Below are 25,867 nucleotides of genomic sequence, written 5' to 3'. Positions count from 1 at the left end.
CATACCTGTGTGTTTGTTTATAAACATACTCATTAATTATAAAATTTTCAGGTAAGATACTCCAATAAAGCTATGCATACTCACGGCGAAAGTCTCTCGCTTCCGGTGGACAGACTCCTTGCCTCAGCATACATTTGAGGTACTTGTTGATGATCCTATTGTTGTTTAAGATCCGTTCCACGTCTATCACCTGCAACAGGACATCTGGTCAGAACTGTCTTTAGTCGAAGAAATCGTCATTTGATTGATGGTTTATCTATTAACTGATTTAATCTGACATGATTTGGAACCTCTTTGTCCTACAGGTCTCAAAACTTTCGACGGCGAACAGAAAAAAAAAAACAACCTATAATGATAACAAGCGGATATATACCGAAGAATGGGGTCATGAGAAAACTCAGGAATAGCTAAGGGTATATTGCTCCATTGTCACAAACTTGTGATATGTTTCTCTAATCAGTGAAAATGAAATATTTTGTACAGCTCTGATAGAGAAAATATGTCCAGTTTTGCCTTATCTTGCAACGGTAATTTTGTTTTTTTAATTCGCAAAGGATTTCAAGATTCCCATGGTGAATTAATTCTTTTCCATGAATAATTCGTTAAGTAATAAAATACGAAACCAGAATAACATAAATACAACAGAAAAAAATAATTAATTAAGTAACCAGCAAATTTTTTAAGCATTTAAATTTCGAATTGCTTTAAATGTCTTTCCTTCTGGTCTGGTTACACGTTTTAAGTAAGATCCCCTATGTCCAAATAACCCGGTCTTGGTTAGCTAAATGATATTATGTAAATTATCTAGCTCAAAATTGAAATCAAATATATAGAGAATTTATATGCATGGAATGTTACAGAAACGTTTTCGCTCTTTCACTTACTGATTTTTCGTTTTATTGAAATTTTCTAAAAAGTGGCTGAAATAATTTTGATTAAATTCATTACAAACGGAGTCAATAGAGGATTATATCAAAAAACGGTTAATGAAGTTCCACTCCCAGTTGCCGACAGTTAAAGGAGCAGTAACCTACAACCTGGGAAACCCAACCTCAACCCGAAGACTGAAGTCCAGACTGCTGCAGGACATTCTTTTATAAATTTTTAATAAATATAAAATTAATTCATAGTCACACTATCTCTATTTACTTATTAATTTTTTTTTTTTTCTTATTCTCTCTTCCCTTTTTCAAATTAACTTGTTTCTTTTTACTATTAGAAGACAATTGTTTGTTTTATTTAAGTGAACCAATATAATTATTTTTTGTTATTAATTTTACTTTCCTCTTTTATTAAGAAGCATTGTTCTTATCTATTTATTTTATTATTATTATTTTTTTTCTTTTAATAAGAACATTTTATATAGTTAGGGGTGTCATTTGTATGACTATACCCCCTCATAATCAACTGTTAAAAAATATAGATAATATTAGTTATATCAACCATTTAAGGCCCACCTGGATCTGGTATTAAAAAAAAATTAAAAAAAAAATTCATTCAATCAATCTATAATTAATTAATCTTTAATATCACCTAGCTCTTATGCTTTTTGAAATAATCTGAAAGAGCTCTAACGTCGAATTTTCAAAATTTCTAATATCAGGTCTTAAAATTGATTTCGATGGAAAATTTTCAAAAAAGCTCTTTCTAAAGTTCCCTCCGTCTTTCATCATTAGTACCTATAAAAACGGACAAATATAAACTATGGTAGAATTACAATCTAAAATTAAGAGTAATAATTTACCGCTGAATATTTAAAGAATATCTAATATACTAAGTCATTGAAGGTAATAGAGAGTGGCGCGAAAAACACTAATAAACTCAGACTGTAAATAAATGTTTCTATATTTCCATGGTTGTTATGACGTTAGTTAGTTTTTTACTTCTACTTAATAAATGGAAATTCAGTAAAAGGAAGTATTGTAGTCGTGAATAATAAAGATATTGCTGTTTCGAGCAAGAATTAATTGTGGTGTTTTTTTTTTTTTACATTCTTGTTATAATATTTATTATAAATATTTTCAACTGTTTATTGACTGCCGACGTTTCGACCTACAATGTAAGTCTTCATTAGAGCAGTTGTGATGAATGGAGGTGTGATGAATGAACACATTGTAGATTTTTCAAGTCCCGTTGTCCATTGTTTACATCTCCACCCATTACAACGGCCATGATGAATACCTACATCGTAGATCGAAACGTCAGCAATCAATAAACATTTGAAAAATAATTTTATTCTTCTTGGCCGTATCCCTGAACATCTGCTTTAATTTGTTTATATGCGTTTCGTTCACAATCTTTAAAAAATAATCAATCTAAAAGCTTTTATAATGAGGTGTAAATACAAAATGTGGTAAGCAACAATACACAAATAAACGAAAATTATTTATTGGTGTCGACGTTTCGATCTGAACTTCAGGCCTTCATGAGGGCAACAAAAAAACGAGATAACAACCTTAATTCAGAGATAAAAATACAAAGAAAATAATAATAAATAAGCTTGAAAAAATAAATTAGGTAGAGATAGTAGTAAATTTATATTGATGGAAAGTAAAATATATTGTGGTAGAGGTAAGAATTATACAATCTAAATAATAAAAAAGAAATTTAAAAACTATTGTTCAAGTAAATGCAGAAATAAACATAATGTAAGGTGCAGAAGAGAACTTAATGATGAATAATAGAATAAACATAATAAAAAATGTAATAAATGTATAAAAATAATGGAAAACAACATAATGAAATCAAAGAAAACGATATATATCATACAATGAGCAAGAAAGAAAACGGGATATGTTACAATGGATAAAAGCAACACGGAAATATAGATCAGTAGAAATAATTGGTTGAAGAAAAGGCTGTGTAACTTTTATACATTGTATATCTTATTTGTTATTTTATTTATTACTTTATTATTTTTGTATATATTTTAATATTTATTCTATATTTATTGTATTTTAATTTTAACATAGTTTGTTGATTTTTCTTTTTTTATTTATATTTGTTACTTAAATATCTTTCATATATTTTCTCATATCTCTATCACTATTTTATCCGTTATTCTGTTAAAGGCACATTGGGTTGAAACCAAAATATGAAAGAAGGGAAGGAAAAGAAAGAAAGGGGAAAGGATGGAAAAGAAGGGGAAAAAAATCATGAAAAAGAGAAAAAGAAAAAGGGGAAAAAAAGATAAAAGGACGAAAGAGATGAAACAGGGAGGAACAAGGCATGGCAGAAAGGAAAAGTGGGCAGCATAACGATGTATTTTAATAAAGTTTTTCCTCCTAATAAAATACTAGTTTTATAAAAAAAAATTTTTTTTTTTTATTATTTAGTTTATATAATTATTACCTTTACAATATTATATTTTATCTCCTATTAGTATCAATTTACAACTATCTACCTGATTTATTCTTATGTGTTTTCCAAGCTTCTTTATTATTATTTTCTTTATATTTTAGTCTCGGAATTACAGTTCTTATCTCGCTTTTGTTTTTACGGTCCTGTTGAAGGCCTGCAATTCAGATCGAAACGTCGTTCAGAACGAAATACGTTTCGTTTATTTGTGTATTTCTGCTGACCGTACCTCCCGACCATCTTCTCACAAAAGCTATTGTCATTTCCATAACGTCATTAATTTGATTTTGCAATATTTTCAGATAAGATAAGAGGTATAGAAATATTACAGGCTGTACATATTTTTGAAAAACATTGTCTAGACTTGAATTGGGATTGGGCCTTACTCAAGGTTAGATCTTAGCTCTATACAGTGTTTTATTAATGTTTATGGTGGCGAAACACACTCAAGCATGCTTGAGCTTCCTTTAGAGAGTACAAAAAAAAAGGAACAACAAACAAAGATTCCTAAATTTTAATTATATTATTTCAATTTCTTGAGACAAGGTAATTATTTATTAAATAAATCAATACTTGTATTCTTTTTTGTCTCAACACTTTTTATTTCAACAGTCCAACGTTTCGGCCATTTTAGCCATCTTCAATTATAAATTCTTCCTCACATTAAAATTTAAAATTTCTTTTGCAGGCTATTCTGCCCAGGTCATTCATTAATTATAAGTTAAAAACCTATTTTTTTATTTAAAATCATAAATATCTAAATCTTCTTATTTTAAAATTATCCTCCAAATCACTACCATAAATGGTTTGCGTATATGGTAGTGAATTGGTGGATAATTTTAAAATAAGAAGATTTAGATATTTATGATTTTAAATAAAAAAATAGGTTTTTAACTTATAATTAATGAATGACCTGGGCAGAATAGCCTGCAAAAGAAATTTTAAATTTTAATGTGAGGAAGAATTTATAATTGAAAATGTGTCCTTGAGGATGGCTAAAATGGCCGAAACGTTGGACTGTTGAAATAAAAAGTGTTGAGACAAAAAAGGATACAAGTTTTGATTTATTTAATAAATGATTCCTAAGTTCAACTCAGAAGTCTCCTCTAAAGTTACCTTAGCTACAAATACTCAACCATGGCTGAGCTTGTGTAGACCCATTTAGACTCGTATAGAGAAGTTAAAAAAATTAATCGATTAGAGTGTTTCGTTAAACACATCTAACGTACATTAAAACGCACTTTAAAATTACTATTAGAATACTCTTCGAATTCAAACTTACCACGTCTCAAATAACGTATTGTACTTAACAAATGATCGAATCGAATTCAGAATCCATTAAAATATCAATTCCCTTCAAATATATGCTATTTTTCTACAATGCAGCTAGTTTGATCTTGAAGGCGGTGACAAAAACTGGTCTGACTTGTGATATTTATCTGTTCTGTCCCCCCGCACACCCGCACCGAAGCTTCACTCGTCAGTTTTTGTTTTCCTATGCATGTGATGAATTATTTTTCTATAACTTGTTCCCTCGATGTAAATGTTTATAACTTAAATAATAATGTGGTTTCAATAATTTGCGTATTTCTTCAGCTAGTTAATTACTTAATATAAATTATTGATGCTATCACATACATGATGGAATAAGTTATAAAAAACATGCCATCTGTGAAGCATAATGGTGCCTGGCTACGATGTTGTAAAAAAGTGGTGTAATTTGATGACAAACCTAATTATTCTTAAAAAAAAATATTTTTTTTTTAGTGAGTATTTCCCATTTACTCCAACGTGATAATTGAGTTTATAATACAAGATCAACATATAATTATGATGTAATGAAGTAAAATTCACAATGGTTGGCATTTATGGCTTAAATATTTAAAACAAACTACATTAGAGAAACATTAGATCTATTAAAAACTTTATTCGATAAGTTTTAAACACATTTACGAAAAGTCTTTAAAAAAAAAGTGGAAAATATAAAGTGTGAGATCATATAATAACTAATAACTGCGTGTTTCGTGTTTCCATGGTCGTTATGGCAGTAGTCAAAAAGATCTGGCTATTCTTATAACAACCAAGGAAACACGAAAACATTTATGTTGTTTTTAAACATCTTTGTTTTTATCTACTAGTTGGATGGTAAATTATTTTATTGTTTTATTTATCCATTGTTTCTTACTGCTATAACTAAGAAATAGTCATTTTTTAAAAATAAATAAGGATACGTTAGAGGAAGATTATTAGAAAATTCACCATTGAATCAGGATAAGATTTAGCTGATATTAAATATCGTTCAATTGTACATTGATATACCGAGTTTAGTTAAAATCGTTTGAGCCATTTTAGAGAAAACAGTTTTTAAAAAAAAAAATTTTAAATCGATAATATAAAGGTGCACTTACGATAAATCGATTTAAGTGAAAAAGTTGCAGTAACATTCTAGGCATATTCCGACCTGTATTAAATAAATAATTTCAGTTTCGTAGAACTTTTCGATCTAGGCTGTTCTCATCCACACGGGTCATTTTGCAAAACTAGGTTATTACGACTCGGGGTACCTTAAAATGTGTACTTCCATTTAAAACTCGGACCCGAAATTTTACACGATTGCATTATTTCCCTTATTGTGTATTTCATACATAGCTAAGTGAAAGTAAATTAATTATTTTTTTAATTATTCAAAACTTGGGATAGTTTTCAAATATACTCCACTTTTTCAAGAATATTAAAATATTCCTTTTATAAGACTATATTCGTAATGACATGTAAATAATAATTTAATTGTGAGAATATAACTCTCCGTAATTGAATCAAATAAATACATTTTAAACATTCTTTTATTTTATGGAATCGGGAAAAAAATATTTTTTGAGGGATAGCTTTATTGTTAAATTAACATGTAACTGAAATGATAATAATGAAGGCATTGGTACTTTTTTTACGATATTAGACTTAAGCAAGTTCGACTTGTTTGGTATTTTTTAAAAGAGAGAGCGTTTTTGGAGAGTTTGGAGTTAAAAAGAATCACAAAATAGTAAAAAAAAATATTGAATAAAAACTTTTCCAGCTTTGCTATTTCTTTAGACCACAACCCGGACCATCTTATCTTTCATTAAATTAGAATATTTTTAAAAAATAATATTCAAATAAATTTATTTAAGATAAAACCTGTATGTTCATTGCTTTTTTTTTTTTATTCCTAATTTAGGGTAACATAATTGCTGTTAATTAAACCAAACTGTGAAATCGATAAAGTTGAAATAAAAAATTAAATATATATATAGTTGACCGTAAAACTTAAATATAAGAAGATGGTCAGGGTTGCGGTCAAAAAGAAACAAATAGTTTATAACTATTTGATGTCCCACGTTTCGCCCCACTTTGTAAGGCTTCATCAATAAACACCAATAAGAATAAAAAATTACGTAACAATGGTAAGAATAATTTGTTTTCTAAATAAGTAAAATATACAGTTAAAAAAGTACAAGAGGCATATACAAAACAAACAAAAATAAAATAAAATAAAACTCTACTTTCTTCTTCATTTTCTTTGTTTTGTTTTATATATGTCTCTTGTACTTTGTTAACTGTATATTTTACGTATTTCAAAAAAAAATTATTCTTACCATTGTTACGAAATTTTTTATTCTTATCATTGTTTATTTTACATTAATACTATTTTGTCTTCCTTCCTTTTATTTATATATAATTTTCTTATCACTTAATTTTTACATAATATTTATCCTACCTTAATTTACCTCATTGTTGTAATGTTCTTAGTTTTTTTTAATCTTTTTAGCCCTGATGAAGTGGGGCGAAACGTCGGACATCAAATAAACTATTTGTTCCTTTTTGACCGCAACCCTGACCATCTTCTTATATTTAAAAAAAATAAATATTCCTGATTATCCACCAAAATGATTTGACACCATTCCACTTTTTTAGTAAATTTATTTATTGGCATATACATGAAAATCTGTAATTTCTATGTTAGATTATAATGGTATGATACAGACACGTAGAGAAACTAGCCATTGGTTGCACTTACCAGAGTGCACTTAATTTATTAACGGTACTCCTAAGATACTTATGGTCTATACTCAATGACTTTTACTGCAATATTAATGGTTAAGTTAAAGCATAAAAAAAACAAAATTAACCATTTATTATTTGCTTTGATAGTGTGTCAGTCTTCATATACAGTTATAACTTTGGGATTAAAGATAAAATACTATGAAAATACTGATCTTTTCCCCTTGAATCCAAACCGGACGAACAAGATCAAGAATTTCCCAGCGTTGAAGAAGGAATGTATTAATAACAGCGGCAATAAATTAACGGAGGAGTCTGAAAAAAAAAAGGAAAATATGAATATCTGAATCCTTTCCGGGGTCAACAAATGGCAGTCAAAAAGTCATTCAACGTTAAAAGCAACCCGTTTTTTTGAGATTCTCGTTTTTTTTTTACCAGTCTTAATGGCTTGCTAAAATTGATTTAAAAAAAAACAAAAAACAAAAAAAAAAAAAAAAAAAAAAACCTTCAATGCTATTGTCCCTGAATAATCTCGATGCAACAGGAAAAAAAAACACACAATTTAAAATTGTTTTCACTCCGGCCTAGTATTTGAAGAAAATAATGCATTTTGTCAATATTTGAAACTATTTATTTATTAATATAGAAGGTTTTAAAAGATAAAAAGGCTAAAACTAAAGGTGTTTGGAGGCGAGTTCATCAGACGGGAGTGTTGTCTCCCAAAGAGCATTCAAGTCACCGTAACATGAGCATTAAACTTTTACATCAGATTTTTATTAAAAATTAATATATCTCTCAACTACCAGAAAAATATTTCTTAAGTATCGTAATTTAATAAATGTTCATAAAATTAAAACATTTTATTTCCTAGAAGGGATAACAGCAAATAATGATTAATATGAACAATATAGTAAGAGTGGATTTTATTGCGAACAATAAATATAATTATTATGATTATGAATGAAGTGACCAGAAATAATATTTTTCTTGTACGTAGAGATTGATGTGCCTTATCTGATAATGAATGTATTTTTTTCTAGTTTGAAAAGTAAGTCATAAAGAATGGTAAAAATTTGGCACAAAAATGGAAAAAATGAGAATTTGTTTAAGTGAAGAGAGATTTAAATGATATATTTTATTTATGGTAAGGTATTATTTTAAAATTGGAAATAGGTTATGATAATAACTAAATCAATTTACAAGCTTCAAAACTGGGTATTAAGTGGGTGTACAAGGCGGTTTCCAAGGCCTATTATAAAAGAAAGTAAAGATTAATATATAAAATTCAAATTTTAAACAATTTATCCAAACATTTTTATTCAATTCAGAATAATTTTTAAAAAACAAATAACATAGCTCTTTCATGTAAGCAAGTGCTTTTTCAAATACTTGTTTACTTCCATAACAGTGCATTTACACATAATACTTTATAATGTAAAGTTTCGTTTATAGAATAGATTTAAAATTTTTGTAGCAATACTATGAATTGGACATTAGCTATAAAATATTTTACATATTTCATAGTAGCACTAAAGCATATCCGAAAACGGTTTCGGAGGAGAGCTTTCTAGAAAACGGGAACAGCGACAAAAATAAAGACCCATTTGAACTCATAAATAAGAGCTTGTTTTGATTTAGAGGGGTGAAAATCTTAAGCCATAATTTCCGTAAATATTTGAATCATCTCTATAGGTGCCCGTCTAGAACACGGCAAAGAAAACTGAAGAACGTAAGAAGTAATGGAAAAACACTGGAATATAAGATTAAAAAAAGAAAATTAAATCAGAAACATTCAAGAAAGTAACCAACAATAATTATCTATTTCATTAGCATTTTCATCGTTTGAAGTGTTGCAAAACTCTTTGTGATAATTCAGGAAATTTTGGGACCTTAAGTCAAAATTTCGCTACTTTTATTTATATACAGAAAAAAATTCGGGGAAAAAGAAAAAATGGAGCAGTAATGATGTAAGTACCTGAAGCCTAGCAAGGACTTGACGCTCAAGCTGCGTGTCAGATACGGCAGCTTCGCCGAACATTTGCCGTACCGCAAGTAGCCCAATGAGGAGCAACATACTCCACCGCGGCCGACGCACCACTGCTTCTTGAGTCAAGGCTCCCGGCCCCTCTTCTTACTCCGCCTGCTCCTCGCTTCTTAGCACAAGGAAAGGAAGGATATTGCAGTTGACACCAATCCTCTATTCGCTATGTTAAAAAAAATATGTATTTATTTGCTTAAAAAACTATTATTATAAACCGAAATGTTGGATATCAAACTTCGACTTGATCATAGTTAAATGATTGTCGGCTAGGAAGAATAAATTTTGATTTTAAAAAAAATATATATATTATAACTAAGAGTAGTTCAAATTAATTATTCAACAAAAAAAAATTCAATTTCAAATCAAGCCTTATGAGCTCTTAAATCATAGTTTATAACTACTTGGTTAAATTTTCGTCAGTTCATGCATCTTCAAAGTACATTACTGAATTTAAGCTCCGTCTGAATTAGTAGTTTATCATAGTCCTCACGATAGGGGGACTGGGAGAGGGAAAGGTGGCAAATTTCACGACTCGACATTGATACCAAATTGAAAAAAAAGTATACAGTATATAGGTTTTTGTACTTTTTAACTTTCAATTTCTTAGACCCAACAGAAATTTTGTATTCATGCAGGATATTAAAATAGATTTCGTCCTCAGGATCGATCCCTAACCTATTTTACGATTTAGACATCAATTTAGTAGTCTGTCCACAATCAAATCTGTTTAATAAGCATAACAATTACTACTTTTGATTCAAATTTGATGACATTATTAGAGCTGGCACGGGCTTGAGCTATAAATGCACCCACATAAATTTCAACACCACTGCTTTCAGTGTAAAAATGGTTCAGTACCAATTTTTTAAAATAATTTCGATTATGCTTGTATTTTTCATCACATTCAAAACGGCTCCTAATTGGATTCCAAATTGGAAAAGGAGACTTTTTTCATTTGCTCTTACCTACGTATGGAATATATAGAATGAGACAGTATTGCGACAGTGGAAATTTCGAATTTGTGTTTTCGACAATTCTGTCAGTTTTGAGGTCGTCTGAATTCGAATAAGAAATTCTTCCAATGGTCTGTGTGTCAGTGAACAGCCTAGCTCAAAAAAGAAAAATGGCAAAAAACTGAGAGAACAGCATGTAACAGCAACTTTTTCGATATAAAGTGCTACTTTATAGTCAATTTTTTCACTTTTTTTTTTTTTATGCACAATTAAATTTTCTTTTTATATCAACTTGGTCTTAACCTCATTGAAGCAGTCTAACAGGTTTTAAAGGACGAGTTTTAAAATAAAAAATCCCCCTAATGTACTTTTAATTTTGTTTATTTGAAATAATTAACCATTTAACTATTTTTATAAGCAGTAGAAAACATATAAATATACACTGTGGAAGGATTTACTAACTTAAGATTTGGAGTTCTATCAATAACTAGATTCTCCACATGTTTGTATCATGTCATTATATCGCTTACAGCAAATTTACTTGATGTATATATATTTATACAGTTGTAAATAGCAATAAATAAATTACAATTAAAAAAAAAAAACTTAAGCAGCTCATAAGATGAGAAATTCATACTAATTTAGTCTTGAAACACATTTCCAGACATAAGATTTGTAATTTAGACTTCTTACCGTTTGAAAACCAAAACCTTTAGTAAATGCAATATTTAACAATTAATAGAAAGTCGAAGATGAGGATAAACACGAAAAACGCATAAATCATCTATTTTAACAACGTTGAATCTATGCTTGAGCCTTTCAGTTGACGTAATGACTAACTCCATATAATTATTCTTAGTATTTTCCATAACCATTTAGTATTGAATAAATGGTTAAGAGCACATAGTAATTTTTTTTTTTCACATTCATACTAAAATAAGAATGAAAAAAATAAAATAAAGAAAGAAAAAGTACATATAAATAAATAAAATCTCTCTTAAAATATATACAAACATAAGGATAAAGAAAATGAACTTAATCAAACTATGTTTATGAAAAAATAAATAGATAAAATAAAATAATCTCTATTCACATTTACACTCCTATATAGAATATTTACAGAATCGACCTGAGGATCCCTGAGTCCACTCTATCCCCCCCGTGAGAGGGGTAGAGCAGAGCTCAAAAGATCCCAGCGCATCCCTCTCACAGCATCACTGGTAGTGCGCTAAAGCCGCAAACACCCAACTTGAGTGAAGAATCTGACCATTGCCAGAACTTGTCCATTTTTATTTTACAATAAGTCTCTTGGCCACTGCCGTTTCAACCTTCTAGGTGGGCTGTAGGGATGGGTGGAACTAGATAAGGATTGAACCAAAAGATTAGGATGGTTAGAAAGGTTTATAATGTAAATTTTTTGTTTTAGTTAACTGTTATATTTTTTTTATTTCCGTCATACTTTTACAAATCAAAACTGTAGAAATTTAAGAACAAAAATATTAATATCTCTGTTAAAATTGTAATTTGTATTTGTAATTATAATTTTGGCTTCATTAGGGATCCCAAGTGATTAGGGAAAATGGATCTCTGATGATGGGATCTGTAGTGGAAGTGAGAATAATCAGCTTCGTAGTCCGTTAATGAAGATCGCATGAACTATAAACGCTTAATAATTATAAACTGTATAAAAGTTAGACCGTTCCTGCAACAGCTTATTGAGGAGGGGTTTAAATTTAAAATTTCCAAACATAAACATAAAATTTCACCGGAATTTCAAAATAACTGGAGGAGAACTTGGGAGTATTTCCTGAAATTTGCACGTTTCCTAATCATTTTTGGAAAAATTAATTCTCTGAATGTCTTTTATTTGAGTATAATAAATTTCTTTGAATAGTTTGTTTTAATTTTTTGTAATTTTCTTTTTCAAAGGCACTGTATTTATGATATTTACTGATTTTTGTCTCCTGGGAAAGTGAATCACCTTCTTATTTCAAACATTTTTACGTTTCTTTAAGCAGTTTTTCTAAAAATAGTTACATTATTTTTATTTTCAATAACAATAAAATTAATGAAAATAGCTAAAATTAGTTTTCTTTAGACCTAAATGTTTTTCTTATGAATAATTTTAAATAGCTTTTCTCATTATGGTTATTTTTCATTTTATATTTTTTACATTTATGTTTTAAAACTATCTGTTTAGTCTTTTTTAAAAACACTTTTTAATACAATTTGAGTTTGAAATTGTGTCGCTTTTCCTCTGTAATTAAAATATATTTATTTTTATTAATCGCAAATTTTATATTTATATTTCATAGATAATTACCTTCTAAAATCATTGATGTTAACTGCTCTGTTATTTTTCATGTACTGATCCATGCATCCCACCAGCTTACTAGGTTATAGCTTATATTTACTTTTTCTTTAGTTCCATCTTCCGTTAATCTACGTCATTAGTATCATTAATTAATCTTGTAAAAATCAATTTATTATATTTTAATAATAAGAAATAACACCACATAACTATTCTTAGAAAAAAAATGTCTGCCACCAGATAGTCCCAAACATCGTAAAGAATAATATTGTATAATCTTCAATATCGCGGCTGGGAGAGAAGCGTTAGGATCCCTGGAGGCCATGCTTTGCCTTCTATATCAGAACGGCAAAGCTTGGTTAGGAGTAATGTAAATATCGTTCATAAGTCCAAAGGTGTATTTATTTTATTTTTATTTATAATTTTTTATTATTTACTTTATTTTATTATTATTATTTTGTGAGTACTGTTGTTATATCATTTTTTTTCTTTCATTCTTCTTTTTCTATGCACATTATATAAAGAAATTCTGGAACACTATTAGGTATAGGCTTTAGTTGTGGCGGATTGTATTATTTCGCTTAAAAACTATTTCACTATTCCAGACGAAATCTGAAAATTAATTGAATAATGGTTTAACAAAATTTGTACAGTTTAAAGTAGGTTCTTAAATTTCCCTACATTTTAAAGATCTTAAAATTATTGGAGGGGAAGGAAAGACGCCCCCCAGTCTCCCCGTTACGACGTCCCTGATTTTTCAGATTTTTTAAAAAATATTTTTATTTTTTTCGCGTATTGTACAATTTATTTTAAATAATTTTGACATTGAAACATAATCTTATCTTTGAAATTCATTATGGTGTGAAGTCATGAGCCTGAAGTGATGAAACGAAGTTTTTTAGCTACTGTTCCAGTTTGCGTGACCACATCTTTCAATTCTGTAACCTTCCAAGTTCAAGTGGTTCTGATAACATCTCTTCATACATGGGTGACATCTCCATTGATGTCATCTTTTCAGATCTTATTGTATATCATCTTTTCAAAACACAGCATTTAAAAATTTCTTTTATCGAATTCCGCGTTAATCTGGAAGCATTTTAATATTTATTAAATCAATCTAACTTTCCGAGATTATTCTATTTTTTTTAAAAAAGTATATAGTATACAGGTTTTTGTACCTTTTTAATTCCTCAGTCCCCAACAGAAACTTTGTATTCATGGAGGATATTAAAACAGATTTCGTCCTCAGAATCGATCCCAATCCTGATGTCCAATCCCATTTTACGATTAAATCAATTTAGTAGTCTTCAAATCTATTTAATAGGCATAACGATTACTACCGATGATTCAAATTTGATGACAGTTTTAGGGATGGCACGGGTTTGTGCCGTAAATGCACCCACATAAATTTCAACAAGCTCTATTCACTGCTGTCAGTATAAAAATGGTTTAGTACACATTTCTTTAAATAATTTCGCTTATGCGTGCTTGTATTTTTCATCCCATTAAAAAAACGGCTCATACCGTAGAGTTCACTCTCTAATGAAAAATTAAATTTATTAATAAATAAAAATAATGATAATGTATGTATCAATTAAGGTTGTGAGTTCGAGCGCCGGAACCACCCGGACTTTTTCAAGCATATAATTACATAATACTCACAGCCTCCCCCCCCCCGTTTACAATGGGTGGCACTCACAAAAATAGGTGTGGGAGTGACGAACCCACCCTATGAAAACTTCGTCAAGAAACGCGCGATGTATTTCCGTAGTACATCGCGTAAGCCCTTGAACCTCCACGGTCTGTCGTGCCAATAAAAGAAGAAGTAGATGTATCAATTAAATAATTTATTCTCGAAACTTCGAACATGTACATTTTTTACCTGCCTAATTGAAAACTTGAGAAAGCTATGCTGATTTATGTAATAGACTGGCATTTTTAATTGAAATAGATAAATACGTTTATTCATTAAAAAATAAAATATTAAACAAAAAAAAACCTCGATGTAAATGGGTAAAAAATGTGAGGGATTGGATCTGCCAAAAAAGAAAACAAGCGTTATTTAGAAATTAAAGTTTTATATTTTTAAAAATGATTGGAAATCCGAAAAAGCTATTCTCAAGTATGGGGAGATGAAGAGGAACGATAGGGAAATAAACGGTTCTCAGAAGAAGTAGAGTTTGAAGAAGAGAGGGTGGAGGGCATTTGCAGCAGTTGCAAATAAAATCTTCATGTACTTGTACTTGAGAATAGTTATAGAATAGCTGCTTCCAATTTCCAAACACTTTTAGAAATATAAAACTTTAATTTTCAACATAACGTCATATAACGCTAATTTTATTTTTTTGGCAGCCCAACCCATTACATTTATAAGAACTTTTTTCATCTTTAATTTGGTACCTCTTACATATTTTTAAGGGTGATTTAAAGTAGATTTATTTGAGTTACCTGAGAAAACCAAAGGATAACAGCTAAAATAAAAAATTTGATTTTTATCCCATAACATTAAGAATCGGACTATCGGTGATATGGACTTTTTGGTTTCTCTTGAGGTATAGTATCTGCTCCCACAATATGGCCACTCACTTATGGGACACCCTGAATAACTTCAAGTCTAATAGTTTCTTAGATACAGCTTTTCCTAATCCAATTTTTTTTCTAAATGATGAAATATCATCATTTTGGTAATTAATTTTGGAAAAGATTATAAACATTTCTACTTCTACAAAGATAATCATAATAAACCTCATTATTATGCATTTAATTAGCTTCAATTTGAATGCTAATTCACATATATAAGTCAAAACGTTTCTGAGATACAGTTTTTCAAAAGTCAACATTTTTTTCCAAATATCAGAAATCAATGAGTTTTGATTTTATTTTCGCAAATACCATGATAACATCTTCTGCTTCAAAGGTAATCATAATGAACCACTTGATGGTATATTTAATTAGCTTCAATTTGAGTTCTAAATGTTGATTTGAGGACCTGGTTCTGCTGTGGAGAGCGAGCCAAGGAGCATGGATCGGCCACGGGATACCGGGAGACCTTCAGACCAAGCAGCTTCGGCTGATCGGGACCGGAACTCAGCGGGACCAGGTCCATCCATGAGGGCTAGAAGGAGGCTTAGGGTCAGCTCTCAGGATACTGAAGGTCAACAGGGCACCTCCACCTAGGGTGCTAGGGACCGGAACCCTTCGGGACCTGGAACGACCAGGAGAGCTGATACGAGGCAGGCGGGGCGGTACGAGGTCCCAGGACATTGAAGAACGACCGGGCCCATCAACCTCTATTGATAGGGACCGGAATTCTACAGGACCGGGACCCTCCACCGAGAAGAGGATAAGGTTCTCCCAGGGACTTCTGCGCCTACGGCAAAGAGGCCTAGGGGAGGTGGTCCAACCAGACCATCCAGTTCCAAGGGACCACCAGGGTGGGAATTTTTTTCCCGGTGAGCGAATTGAGGCAGACATTCTCCATCGGAGAATTGGTTACCAAAACTCGAGGATGCTAGATGTTGAGAGATGGACTCTGGTCAGCATTAAGGAAGAGGAGGCTGACTTTTACGGGGTTTTTAAGATCCCGGAAAGCAGCCTAAGCTTTTTGGAAGGCAGAGGCTTCTTGATAAACTATAATTTCAAGAAGGCCTTTGTCAATGTATACACTAGGAGGAAACCTCCACTGAGGTGTTTCTGGACATGTAATCCTTTACATTTACTTTACTACGGCTCCTGCCGTAGGTAAATCCTGGGACCTTAAACCAAAAGTTATATATTGGTTGTACATGGCAGCGATAAGACCCATTGTCTTATACGTTGCTATCATATGGTGGCACAGGGCTACGACCAGGAAATCCCAGGATCCAGATGAAAATTCAGGAAACTTCAGAGACTGGCATGCCTCATGATAACGGGTGCCATAAGCACTACTCCTTCTGCAGCGATGGAGGTTCTTCTGAACATTAAACCTCTGCATATAGAGATTGAGGCTCAAGCCCTTAGTTCTGTATATAAGCTTACGAAATTAGGAACGAACTACCATTCCCTAACCTATGAGGTACATGGTAGACTGTTCAGGAAGATCAATGAAGACGGGATCCTGCCTATGCATTCTGATCATCAGGTGAAGAAATACAAGGACACTTACTATAGTGTAAGGATTGAAGAGTACCCCACACAAGCCGCGCAATGGGATAAACTTCTATACAGACAGATCCTTAATGGAACAAGCATCTGGAGCAAGAATATGGAGGATGGATATGCCTCATCAAAGCACATCTATCTCGTTAGGAAAACACCCCTCAGTATTCCAGGCTGAGGTGTCTGCAAAAAATGTCTGCGCCCAGAATTTAATAAAAGAGGGCACGAGGGGAAGGCTAATTACGATTTTCACGGACAGTCAGGCAGCCATTTATGCGCTGGATAACTATGTAACCCGCTCTAAATTGGTGGAGGAGTGTAAGGCTAATTTGAACTCTCTCTCCTTGGCCAACAAGATGCTGGTGGAATGGGTGCCTGGACATAAAGGCATTAAAGGTAATGAGCGAGCGGACTATCTAGCAAGGTAGGATCTGGGTCGGCTCCTTTTGCACCTGACCCCATATGTGGGATTAGTCTCAGCCATGCGAAGAGGCACATCAAAATTATTGCTGAAAGCAAGGCTGGGTTACTTACAATAAAAAATGTTCCTCAAGAGATCCTGCCCGAAAAGAAGTAATTGTCTTCTTAACATGGATAGGAGTATTTTTAGATGGGTGACAGGTCTATACAAGGGACACTGTCAGCTAAATAAGCATCTCTATAAAATGAGATTGATAGAGTCCCCTATCTGCAGGTTCTGCAGGAAGGATGAAGAGACGGCTTACCACACCATTTGTGATGTAGTAGCAAGAACACGATTCATCATCTTCGGTAAGGATCGTATCTTGGACTCCAAACTTTGCGAGACAGTGGATCCTTATACAGTGTCAAGATTTGCAAAAGCAATTGGCCTGTTTTGAGCAGAGGAGGCCGTACAATAGGCCGTTGCAGTAAAATACTGGTATTGGAAGGCCATGACAAGTGTAACTTACAATTCATAAAATAACCCTAGATGATACTAATAGGTCAAAAATATAATTATTTTTCACAATAATCAAATAAATAAAAATAATGCATATTCTTTCTTAATTTTTTATTCGTTCTATTCTGTGGTTAGTAAAATTCTTAGCGTGTGAAAAGCTTCACACTGCTATGCATTTTCACACTGCATTGCTGATTTAACATTTATTTATCGATGTATAACATTTTTTAAGGTTATACACCAATAAATAATACCATACATCAATACCAGTTTCTGAAGAAATGACAGTGAGTCCTTGTTATAACAATCGTGGAGAAATGAAACCATCTGCGTTATAGGGGGGTACTCGAGTGAAAGAAGAAGCATATAAGGCATTAAAAGATTTATACGTACAGGTATGTAATAAAAAGTGGTGTATTGAAAAAATTAATTTTTTTCATTAATAATAATAATTCTTCAAAAAATTAAGAACATGTAGTTTACTTATCAATATATATTTTACTAATTTCGTATTATTATTTTCTTTTTTCTGTTTCAGAAATATTTATTACTTCAAGTTGCTTTAAGCCATTTTACTTTCTCTACATAATTTTTGGTTAAATGAAAGTAATTTACAGAAATTGTATTGGCTCCATATACAATTTATATACCTCTCCATCAAAGACAGGCAAAAAAGTAGGAAATGACAAATAAGTACGCTTCCTATGAACTTAATTCCTTTCTTTTTTTGTTCTATAGTGCGGTAAAACAAAAAATCATAAAAATAACGTTATCATCTTTTCAAGACTTTTAAGAGATTGAGACCAACGTTGGATCGGCGTTATTTCCGAATCTACTGTGTTTAAAAGGAACAGGAGCAAACCGGCCGTGAGAAAGCGGTCTTCCGGTTTTAACTCCGGGCAGAAAACTGCCTCGTTTTTATGGTATACATATATGTACAATATAAATGTATGTATATTATTTTTACGGTATACATATTCATATCATCGTACATAACATTGGTTTTGTTTTGAACTCGTATTTTACAATCATAACAAAAAAATGAATATTGAAATGAGTACAAGATTTTATATTTTAACGCTTAATTCTCCTTAATAATCGAAAGATTACATTTTTTAAAACATTGATGATTATTAACTTTATTTGTATAAATTTCATGATGAGTACTCATCATGATAACTCATTTATTTTATAGTTTACAAATCATGACGGGTAAAACTCATATTTAAAATTGAGACCATAATCACATATAAATTTATGTAATAAGTTCAGATAGGCTATTGAAAAAAATTCATAAATAATAAAAATAAGCAAAACAGTATTATGTATTTCAATAAGCATGCAATCAATCTAGATGCTTCAAAACTTACTTCGTAAATTACTTTGAAGAATTGGGGGGAGGGGAGTGGGGAGAAAGTAAAAAAACTAACATTACAATATGAATAGTTGCTTATTTTATTTTAAAAGATTTGTTATAATTGATATTTAACGTGGTCAGTTGTGAAATATTAAAACTTATTTATAATTTAAAAGTAAACTAGAGATAAATTAAATGTTTTTATAATTCATAATAGTCCGCATTATTAAAATTAATTAATATATATTATATATTTAAACAAATTAAATAAATAAAATTCTTCCTCTTCCCTTAAGAGTCGGTAGGACGGAACTTTTTGATGCTAGGAGACCATCATGTAGCAGGAGCCAACTGTCCTACAGCCCCCACTGAGTTCATAGCCTCCTGATACATGGATATCGGTCACAAAGACAAAAGGGTTGAAGACTACGATTCTCGTTGACCTGAAGGCTTAACGGGTCAACAGGATATCGTAGGAACTTATCCAAGTTGAATTTCTTGATCTCAAAATAAAAGAAATTTTCCTTAAGTCTAATGAAAATTTCCTTTGATTGTCTAAGGGTTCGGTACGGAATCTTCCTGTGAGCAGAAAATCAGAATGGGGCAGCAACTCACTTGAACTGGTCTTTTTTGCTCCTGTCACCTCCTGCCAGCCTAATACAAACAGAACTAGGAAGAGGAGACGGACGAACGAAAATAAACTCTACCTACATAGTATATATGTATGTATATATATTATCTATTTTCATGGAGGATTTTTTTTTATTAATAGTCCTCTAAAGTTGAAATCATTTAACAATGGAATAAGCCTAGGTTTCAAAAAAATCATTAGTATGTTTATGTGTAAATATCATCCATCAGTGGTTTATAAGAAAATATTTCATTTACCTAAATCAAATTTGATTTTTCCAGTAACTCTAAAACTATTTAGCAGCATTTCCTGGGACATTATGCATAGCCACTCATTTGAAAGATAATGAAAGTTACTTACTCACTGAATATTAATTACTATATCATAAAAGAGATGATGCCTAATTAAATTTTTAAAAAAATACTACTACAACTTAAACAAAAACATAATTTTGTGAATAACTCAAAAATTATACGTCTTATAAAACATTCGTTTAAAAGGTAATTTAAAGACGAAAACTCATTTTATGTTTATCGTATTTTTTATTCGTAAGCAGCATAAGTTCCGTGGTACACACCGACGATTTTTTAATTCATCTAAAGCATATACACATACCATCAGGTTCAAACGCTTGTCTGTATATATATATAAAACTATTTTCATGGAGGATTTTTTTTATTAATAGATAAAAGATTGGCATGAAACTTCTTTCCTTCGTTTTGGGGGGGGGAGGAACTTTTGGGAGCTGTGGGTACAAGTTTTTCATGAAGTCTTGTTGATCTAATCTATTATGTATACATATAAATTACGATTAGACTAAAGGAAAATATTACACTGATTTATGAGAACAAGTAACTATTTATTAGGAACAGGTTAATTGATAAAAAACATCAAACTAACTTATCTTGAAAAAACATCTGTTTAAAACTATCTTGATCGTAACATTGTTATTGTTTATCATTATTATTTACAGTTTACACATAGCTAATTTATAGTTATAGGAGTTAACTATTTTCTGTTCCTTTTGACCGCAACCCCGACCACCTCCTTCATGTTTTTTTTCTTATACTCTTGTTATTTAGAAAATTTATTATTTATTTATTGTTATTTACAACTTAATCTCAACTTAATTATAACGCTGATCTTTGAGTATCTACAGCAAATCGTCAAAGAAAGGTTTCAACAAGATTATACCCAAGGTATGTACAACCACTCACCACAGTGTAATCTACTTCAAAAAAGCTACCTCGAATCTTCAATGTCCGGTCTTGGTGATAGCTTCTCAGCAATACAAACAAATTTCTGGGGTTTTCATACTTCTGAAGCAGCAGACGGTATCAAAGGCAAAGTATATAAAAAACAGGAGAAACATGGCATATCTCTCCGTCCTCTCTATTATGTCACGGCGGTCCCCCTACCTTTAGTAGATCCATATTACCGCGGATGGTTCGATCCTAATAGAACTGGCCGAAGACTCGTAACCTCTCTTTAAGAAGAGTTTGACATCAGCAAGTCTCCAACTTTCTGGAAACTATCTAGGTACCTGTAAAATATCGCTAGAAGCCAATTCTCTGGGGGTTACTATTTTAAGTATTGTCGCATCAATGGCATTTAAACCTTGGGTCGGCCAATTCTGTGCTTATCGAAGGCAATGCTGTGATCCTAGATGTTCCTCTGACAGGTACAGGTCCATCCCAAGCGAGTATATCATAGCACACCCAACAAATGTATATTTTCATTGGTTTGTGATGCATTATTTCTGAAATATGTCTCTTGAAGAAATATCATGGCCCTTTCCTCTACAGAGGCTGACTGGACATCTTGCTTTAGAGATCCAATAGCCTTCAGTGGGCCATCTTATCAAAAGCCACCCAATACAGAATACTCCAGGGTTTCCTCCTAGATAAATTCATCCCAGAAATTTTACTTCTGTGAATAAACCTCATTTAAGTATGCTCTAGCCTTTGACCTGTATTTGCCACTAAATGCAAAATGCCTTTCATTATTGCTCCCCCTCTGATATGATCATCAAGCCTCGTAGATTTCTCTCTTCAATGGATTTTTTCCCTTCTATTTTTGGATTGAAACAGGAAAGAAAACGTAAAATTTAGAGGGAGTAATTTTTTTCCTTGATTGAATGCAAAGATTCATTATGGAAACAAATAAATTTAAATAAGTTAAACTACTACAGTTCACACATCAGGCAAGATTACCTTAAAATGTGAGAGAAAGGGGGTAATCCAACAAGATTGGATTTAATAGGGACTCTTACAGCTTTTTTTATTACAGCTGTATCAATTGTCCATTTGTTTTATTGTTTAATATACATAATAAAATGAAGCATACCAAGAGCAGGTAAAATGGATCAAAAAACTCACTGTGAACAGCTAGATCATTTTCATGTTACACCACTTTACTTACTGATAAAGTAAAGTAAAACGATAAAGAAAAAGTTGTTGAAGATATAGCCATTCAATAAAGGGAACTTTGATTCAGTTAATTGAACTAAACTCTTTAAATCAGTTTATGTTTGAATCTCCTATCTCCAGGCATAGATGCAAAATAATTCATTAAAATTTAATGAAATTGTTAAATCTTTAATTGATTAATTTAATTTTGTTTTATTAAATTTATTGTAAGGATATTCTTGAAAGATTACAAATGAAACCTTACTCTGTGAAACAACAGGGAATAACCAGTCCACATTTTACCAATCAGAGAACATCAAGACTAAGTGGAACTAATTCCCACAAAGACGGGGTTGGAATATTTTTGTTTCTTGTTGGTATCTTTTTGATATACAAAAGGTCTAGAAAAATCTTAACTTGCAAAATGCCCTTTTTTTGCCATCTTGAATTTTTTTTTTAAATTAAAAAAAAATCTTGTAAGGCACCAATTCACAGAAAATCCCTGCTGGTAAATATTATGTTATGGGTTTTGAAAACAAGCGTTTCATAAATTAATAAAACCTTTGTTAAAGTAATATAAATATACTAAAAAAAGATACCAATGAAGTATTCAAATGACATCTTGGGAATTTGTTTCCTTTGCTTTTTCCATATATTTCCTCTGCCCATACTCTTAAAGGACAACTTGAATGAGTATCATCAGTTGGCTTAGATAATATGGTGAAGAAAGCAGTTTTTTTTTCTATTATAATATTTTAATAAATGTGTCAAGCATACCATTCTCTGAACTATGCTCAGTCTTCCAAAAATTGATTTAAGGTTTAAAATCAAACCAATTTATTATTTAATTATCTGTTAATACGTTGTAATAGTTAATAGATCCTAATTTTATAATAATTTACATTTCATTTAATGAATCAAGATGGCTTCTTTTACTCTAAATTTTTAAGTAGGTAATTTCCTTTTTAAAGGTGGGAGCAGTAATTTTGTGTTTAGACAAGAGCCACTGACTAATGGTTCAAGAGTTATTAAACTATTAGCTTAAGTTTAACCGATAATAGAATAGCACAACTGAAATAGTGAATCTCTTTCTCGTGAATATTCTTTACTTCGAAATTTCATGCAACTAATGTTCTCATCACTATGTCTTAACTTATGATCTTATTAAAAAAATTATTAACTAATTTATAAATTTATAAACACAATTTTTTTAAAATTTTATTCTGTTCATATCATTATCTCAAGATGTGGTTCTAAATGTTATAAAATAGTTCTCATCACTAATCATGGTAATAGTCAAAATATTTATGGTATTAGCAAAATGAAAAAGAAAGAGGCATCAAAACTCTAAGTCATAAAGCTGCACTTAGGTCAAAAAAAGAGGTCCAACAAATAAAAATTAAAATTATTTTAATAGAAAGTACAATGGGAATGCTTGAAATTTTTAGGATTTAAGGATTGAAATTATTTAGGCATTTAAATACAAGAGATAAGTAAGGGGATATAATTTTTTTTAAATATATAATTAAATAAAAAAGAATATTAACATCAACAAATTTATTTAAAGCTTGTATTTCATTATACTGTTTTTTAAACAAGTAAAAATTAATAAACAGAGAAATTAGTAATACCCTCATGCCTTGCAAAGGGATATTAGTTAAAATTTCTTGAAGTTTGATGTTATCTACATTTCTTTGGTTATGAAATTATATATGCAGAACAATTACTAAATCATTCGCATGATATACATACATAACACTTAATTTTAGGGGAAAAATTTGTTTTAAATTCTTCTTTTTAAAAGTTTGTTTTACAGTAAAAAAAATTATTAGATCCTATTATTACAATAAGGTAACATTATTGCTCAGAAAATGAATATAAGCACCACCATGTAATTAATTAAACTGTTAAACAACCATGATAGAATAATTAATAATAAGTAAAAACAATGTAATTTACATTAAATTATAAACGTAATTGCAGTGTTACATTATTGTCCACATAAATATATCTGCAATTGAGCATTTGAAATCAGAATTATGAATTTATGTGACTATTACTTAACATTATAATGACAATAATCATATATATATATTTTTTTTTTTTTTTTAATTCTACAATAGCACAGGTAAACTAGAAAATTGCAGTAAGATATTAGATAATTTATCATACTATGATGTAACACAATTCTCTTGGAAATTAGTTTATTTCATTTAATAAATAAACAAACAAACAATGAATAAATATGGCATATTTATAAGAACATTTCAATATTACTAAAAAACATCTCCAGTCAGAGTTGAGCAAACCACTGCATCACATAACAACCAAAGTTTTGATATGTCTTTTAGGACCGTTTCAGTTAATGTGCCCTTCTATTCAAATTTACAGGTAACAATAAAATGTGGGATTGAATTGACAACCAATTATTCTTTCTGAACCAAATTAACATAAAATAGATAAAATTAACATGAAACTGATAGATAAATGCACAAGATAAAGGTAGTAAGTTTGTTTTAAGTTAAGGCTGACCTGGCAGATTTGGGTATTGGTGGGATACTGTGAAGAGAGGTTTGTGGGTAAAGATTGATGGTACTAACCTTTGGGTTGCAAGTCTTTCTATTATTAGAGTTATTTAAATAAGCAAATAAGTAAAATGCAATTATAAATCCTTTTCTTACTAAATTTTAACAATTTCATTACCAATTGATTCAAATAAAGTTTGGTCATAATAATACACAGATAAGTTAACAATCAAGGAATACAATGCCAATAAATTTAATGTCTGCATATATATTTTCTTTACCATGTTATGAAATCTCATTAGGGCAAAATATGATTTAACATGATTACATATTTCTCTAATAAATTAGAAATTATAATAAATTAAAATAATTCATCATTCAAATGTTTTAATTATTTTTCATAAATTATCTTAGTTTTATACAGACGAATAGTATACTTTCATGTAATTTCAAAAAAATAAATGAAAAACGTTTAATTTTAAAAGTATAAACTTTATAAGAAACCAAGTGCAAGAAATATTTCATGGCAAAATATTTAACTGCACAATTAATAAATAATTCTCATACGGTAAAGCATCAATTATCCGAAATGGCTTCATGGATGAGTAAAACAATATCAAATCGGAATATAAATTTAGAATTCTAAATACATGCCATGCTTGAGAATATTGGATACCACTCATAAAAAAAAAAAATAAAATAAAATAAAATAAAAAAATATTGCTAGTATATATTTCGAAATGATTATTTACAGTTTATTAAGAGCTTTATATCACTAGTACATTTATACCATTACACGGCACTAGATTAACATTTATGTTAACTTTCTTTCTTTTTATGTATAATTTATAAAAATATTCAATGACTAACTTTATTTCATAAATAAAAAAAAATTAAGTAAGTAGAAAAAATTAAATTTAAATGGTTTTTATTTATCTCTCTTTATTTCTCATATTATTTTATAATTAAGATTAATGCACAGTTCGGTGTTGAGGAGGAGTCATTTTTTTCGACATTTCTTCCTCAGCAATCAATTGCTGTCGGAATGCAGACACCTTTTCTCGTAAGTTTGATAAAACCTTCTGTCTTTCATTAAGAACCAAATCTAATTTTGCAGCGAACGCTGAAACATAAATAATAAATTGTGAACATAATTTAACTAATATAAAGTGAACACCTATATA

General features: G+C 30.4%; 2 protein-coding genes across 3 annotated transcripts in view; both read right to left on the bottom strand.

Moving 5' to 3' along the window:
• The window catches only part of LOC136796161 (ejaculatory bulb-specific protein 3-like), a 76,343-nt gene extending 66,827 nt beyond the window's left edge, over nt 1-9,516 (bottom strand). The window contains exons 1-2 of the mRNA XM_067049070.1: nt 9,371-9,516; nt 85-190 (exon numbers count right to left, since the gene is read on the bottom strand). Of these exons, the coding sequence (XP_066905171.1) occupies nt 85-190; nt 9,371-9,469 (205 nt within the window). The 5' untranslated portion in view covers nt 9,470-9,516. The remainder of the gene's footprint in view (nt 1-84; nt 191-9,370) is intronic.
• A 14,184-nt stretch (nt 9,517-23,700) lies between these two features.
• The window catches only part of LOC106679674 (kinesin-like protein KIF2A), an 85,054-nt gene continuing 82,887 nt past the window's right edge, over nt 23,701-25,867 (bottom strand). For both annotated transcript variants that reach the window (XM_014418960.2, XM_014418961.2), the window contains one exon: nt 23,701-25,806. In XM_014418960.2, the coding sequence (XP_014274446.1) occupies nt 25,655-25,806 (152 nt within the window). In that variant the 3' untranslated portion in view covers nt 23,701-25,654. The remainder of the gene's footprint in view (nt 25,807-25,867) is intronic.

The sequence above is a fragment of the Halyomorpha halys genome, unplaced genomic scaffold (assembly GCF_000696795.3).
Source record: "Halyomorpha halys isolate HHAL.00 unplaced genomic scaffold, Hhal_1.1 Scaffold214.1, whole genome shotgun sequence".
In the NCBI taxonomy this organism is placed as follows: domain Eukaryota; kingdom Metazoa; phylum Arthropoda; class Insecta; order Hemiptera; family Pentatomidae; genus Halyomorpha; species Halyomorpha halys.
The sequence above is the reverse complement of the archived record's forward strand: the minus strand, read 5'-3'. Positions and strand labels throughout refer to the sequence as shown.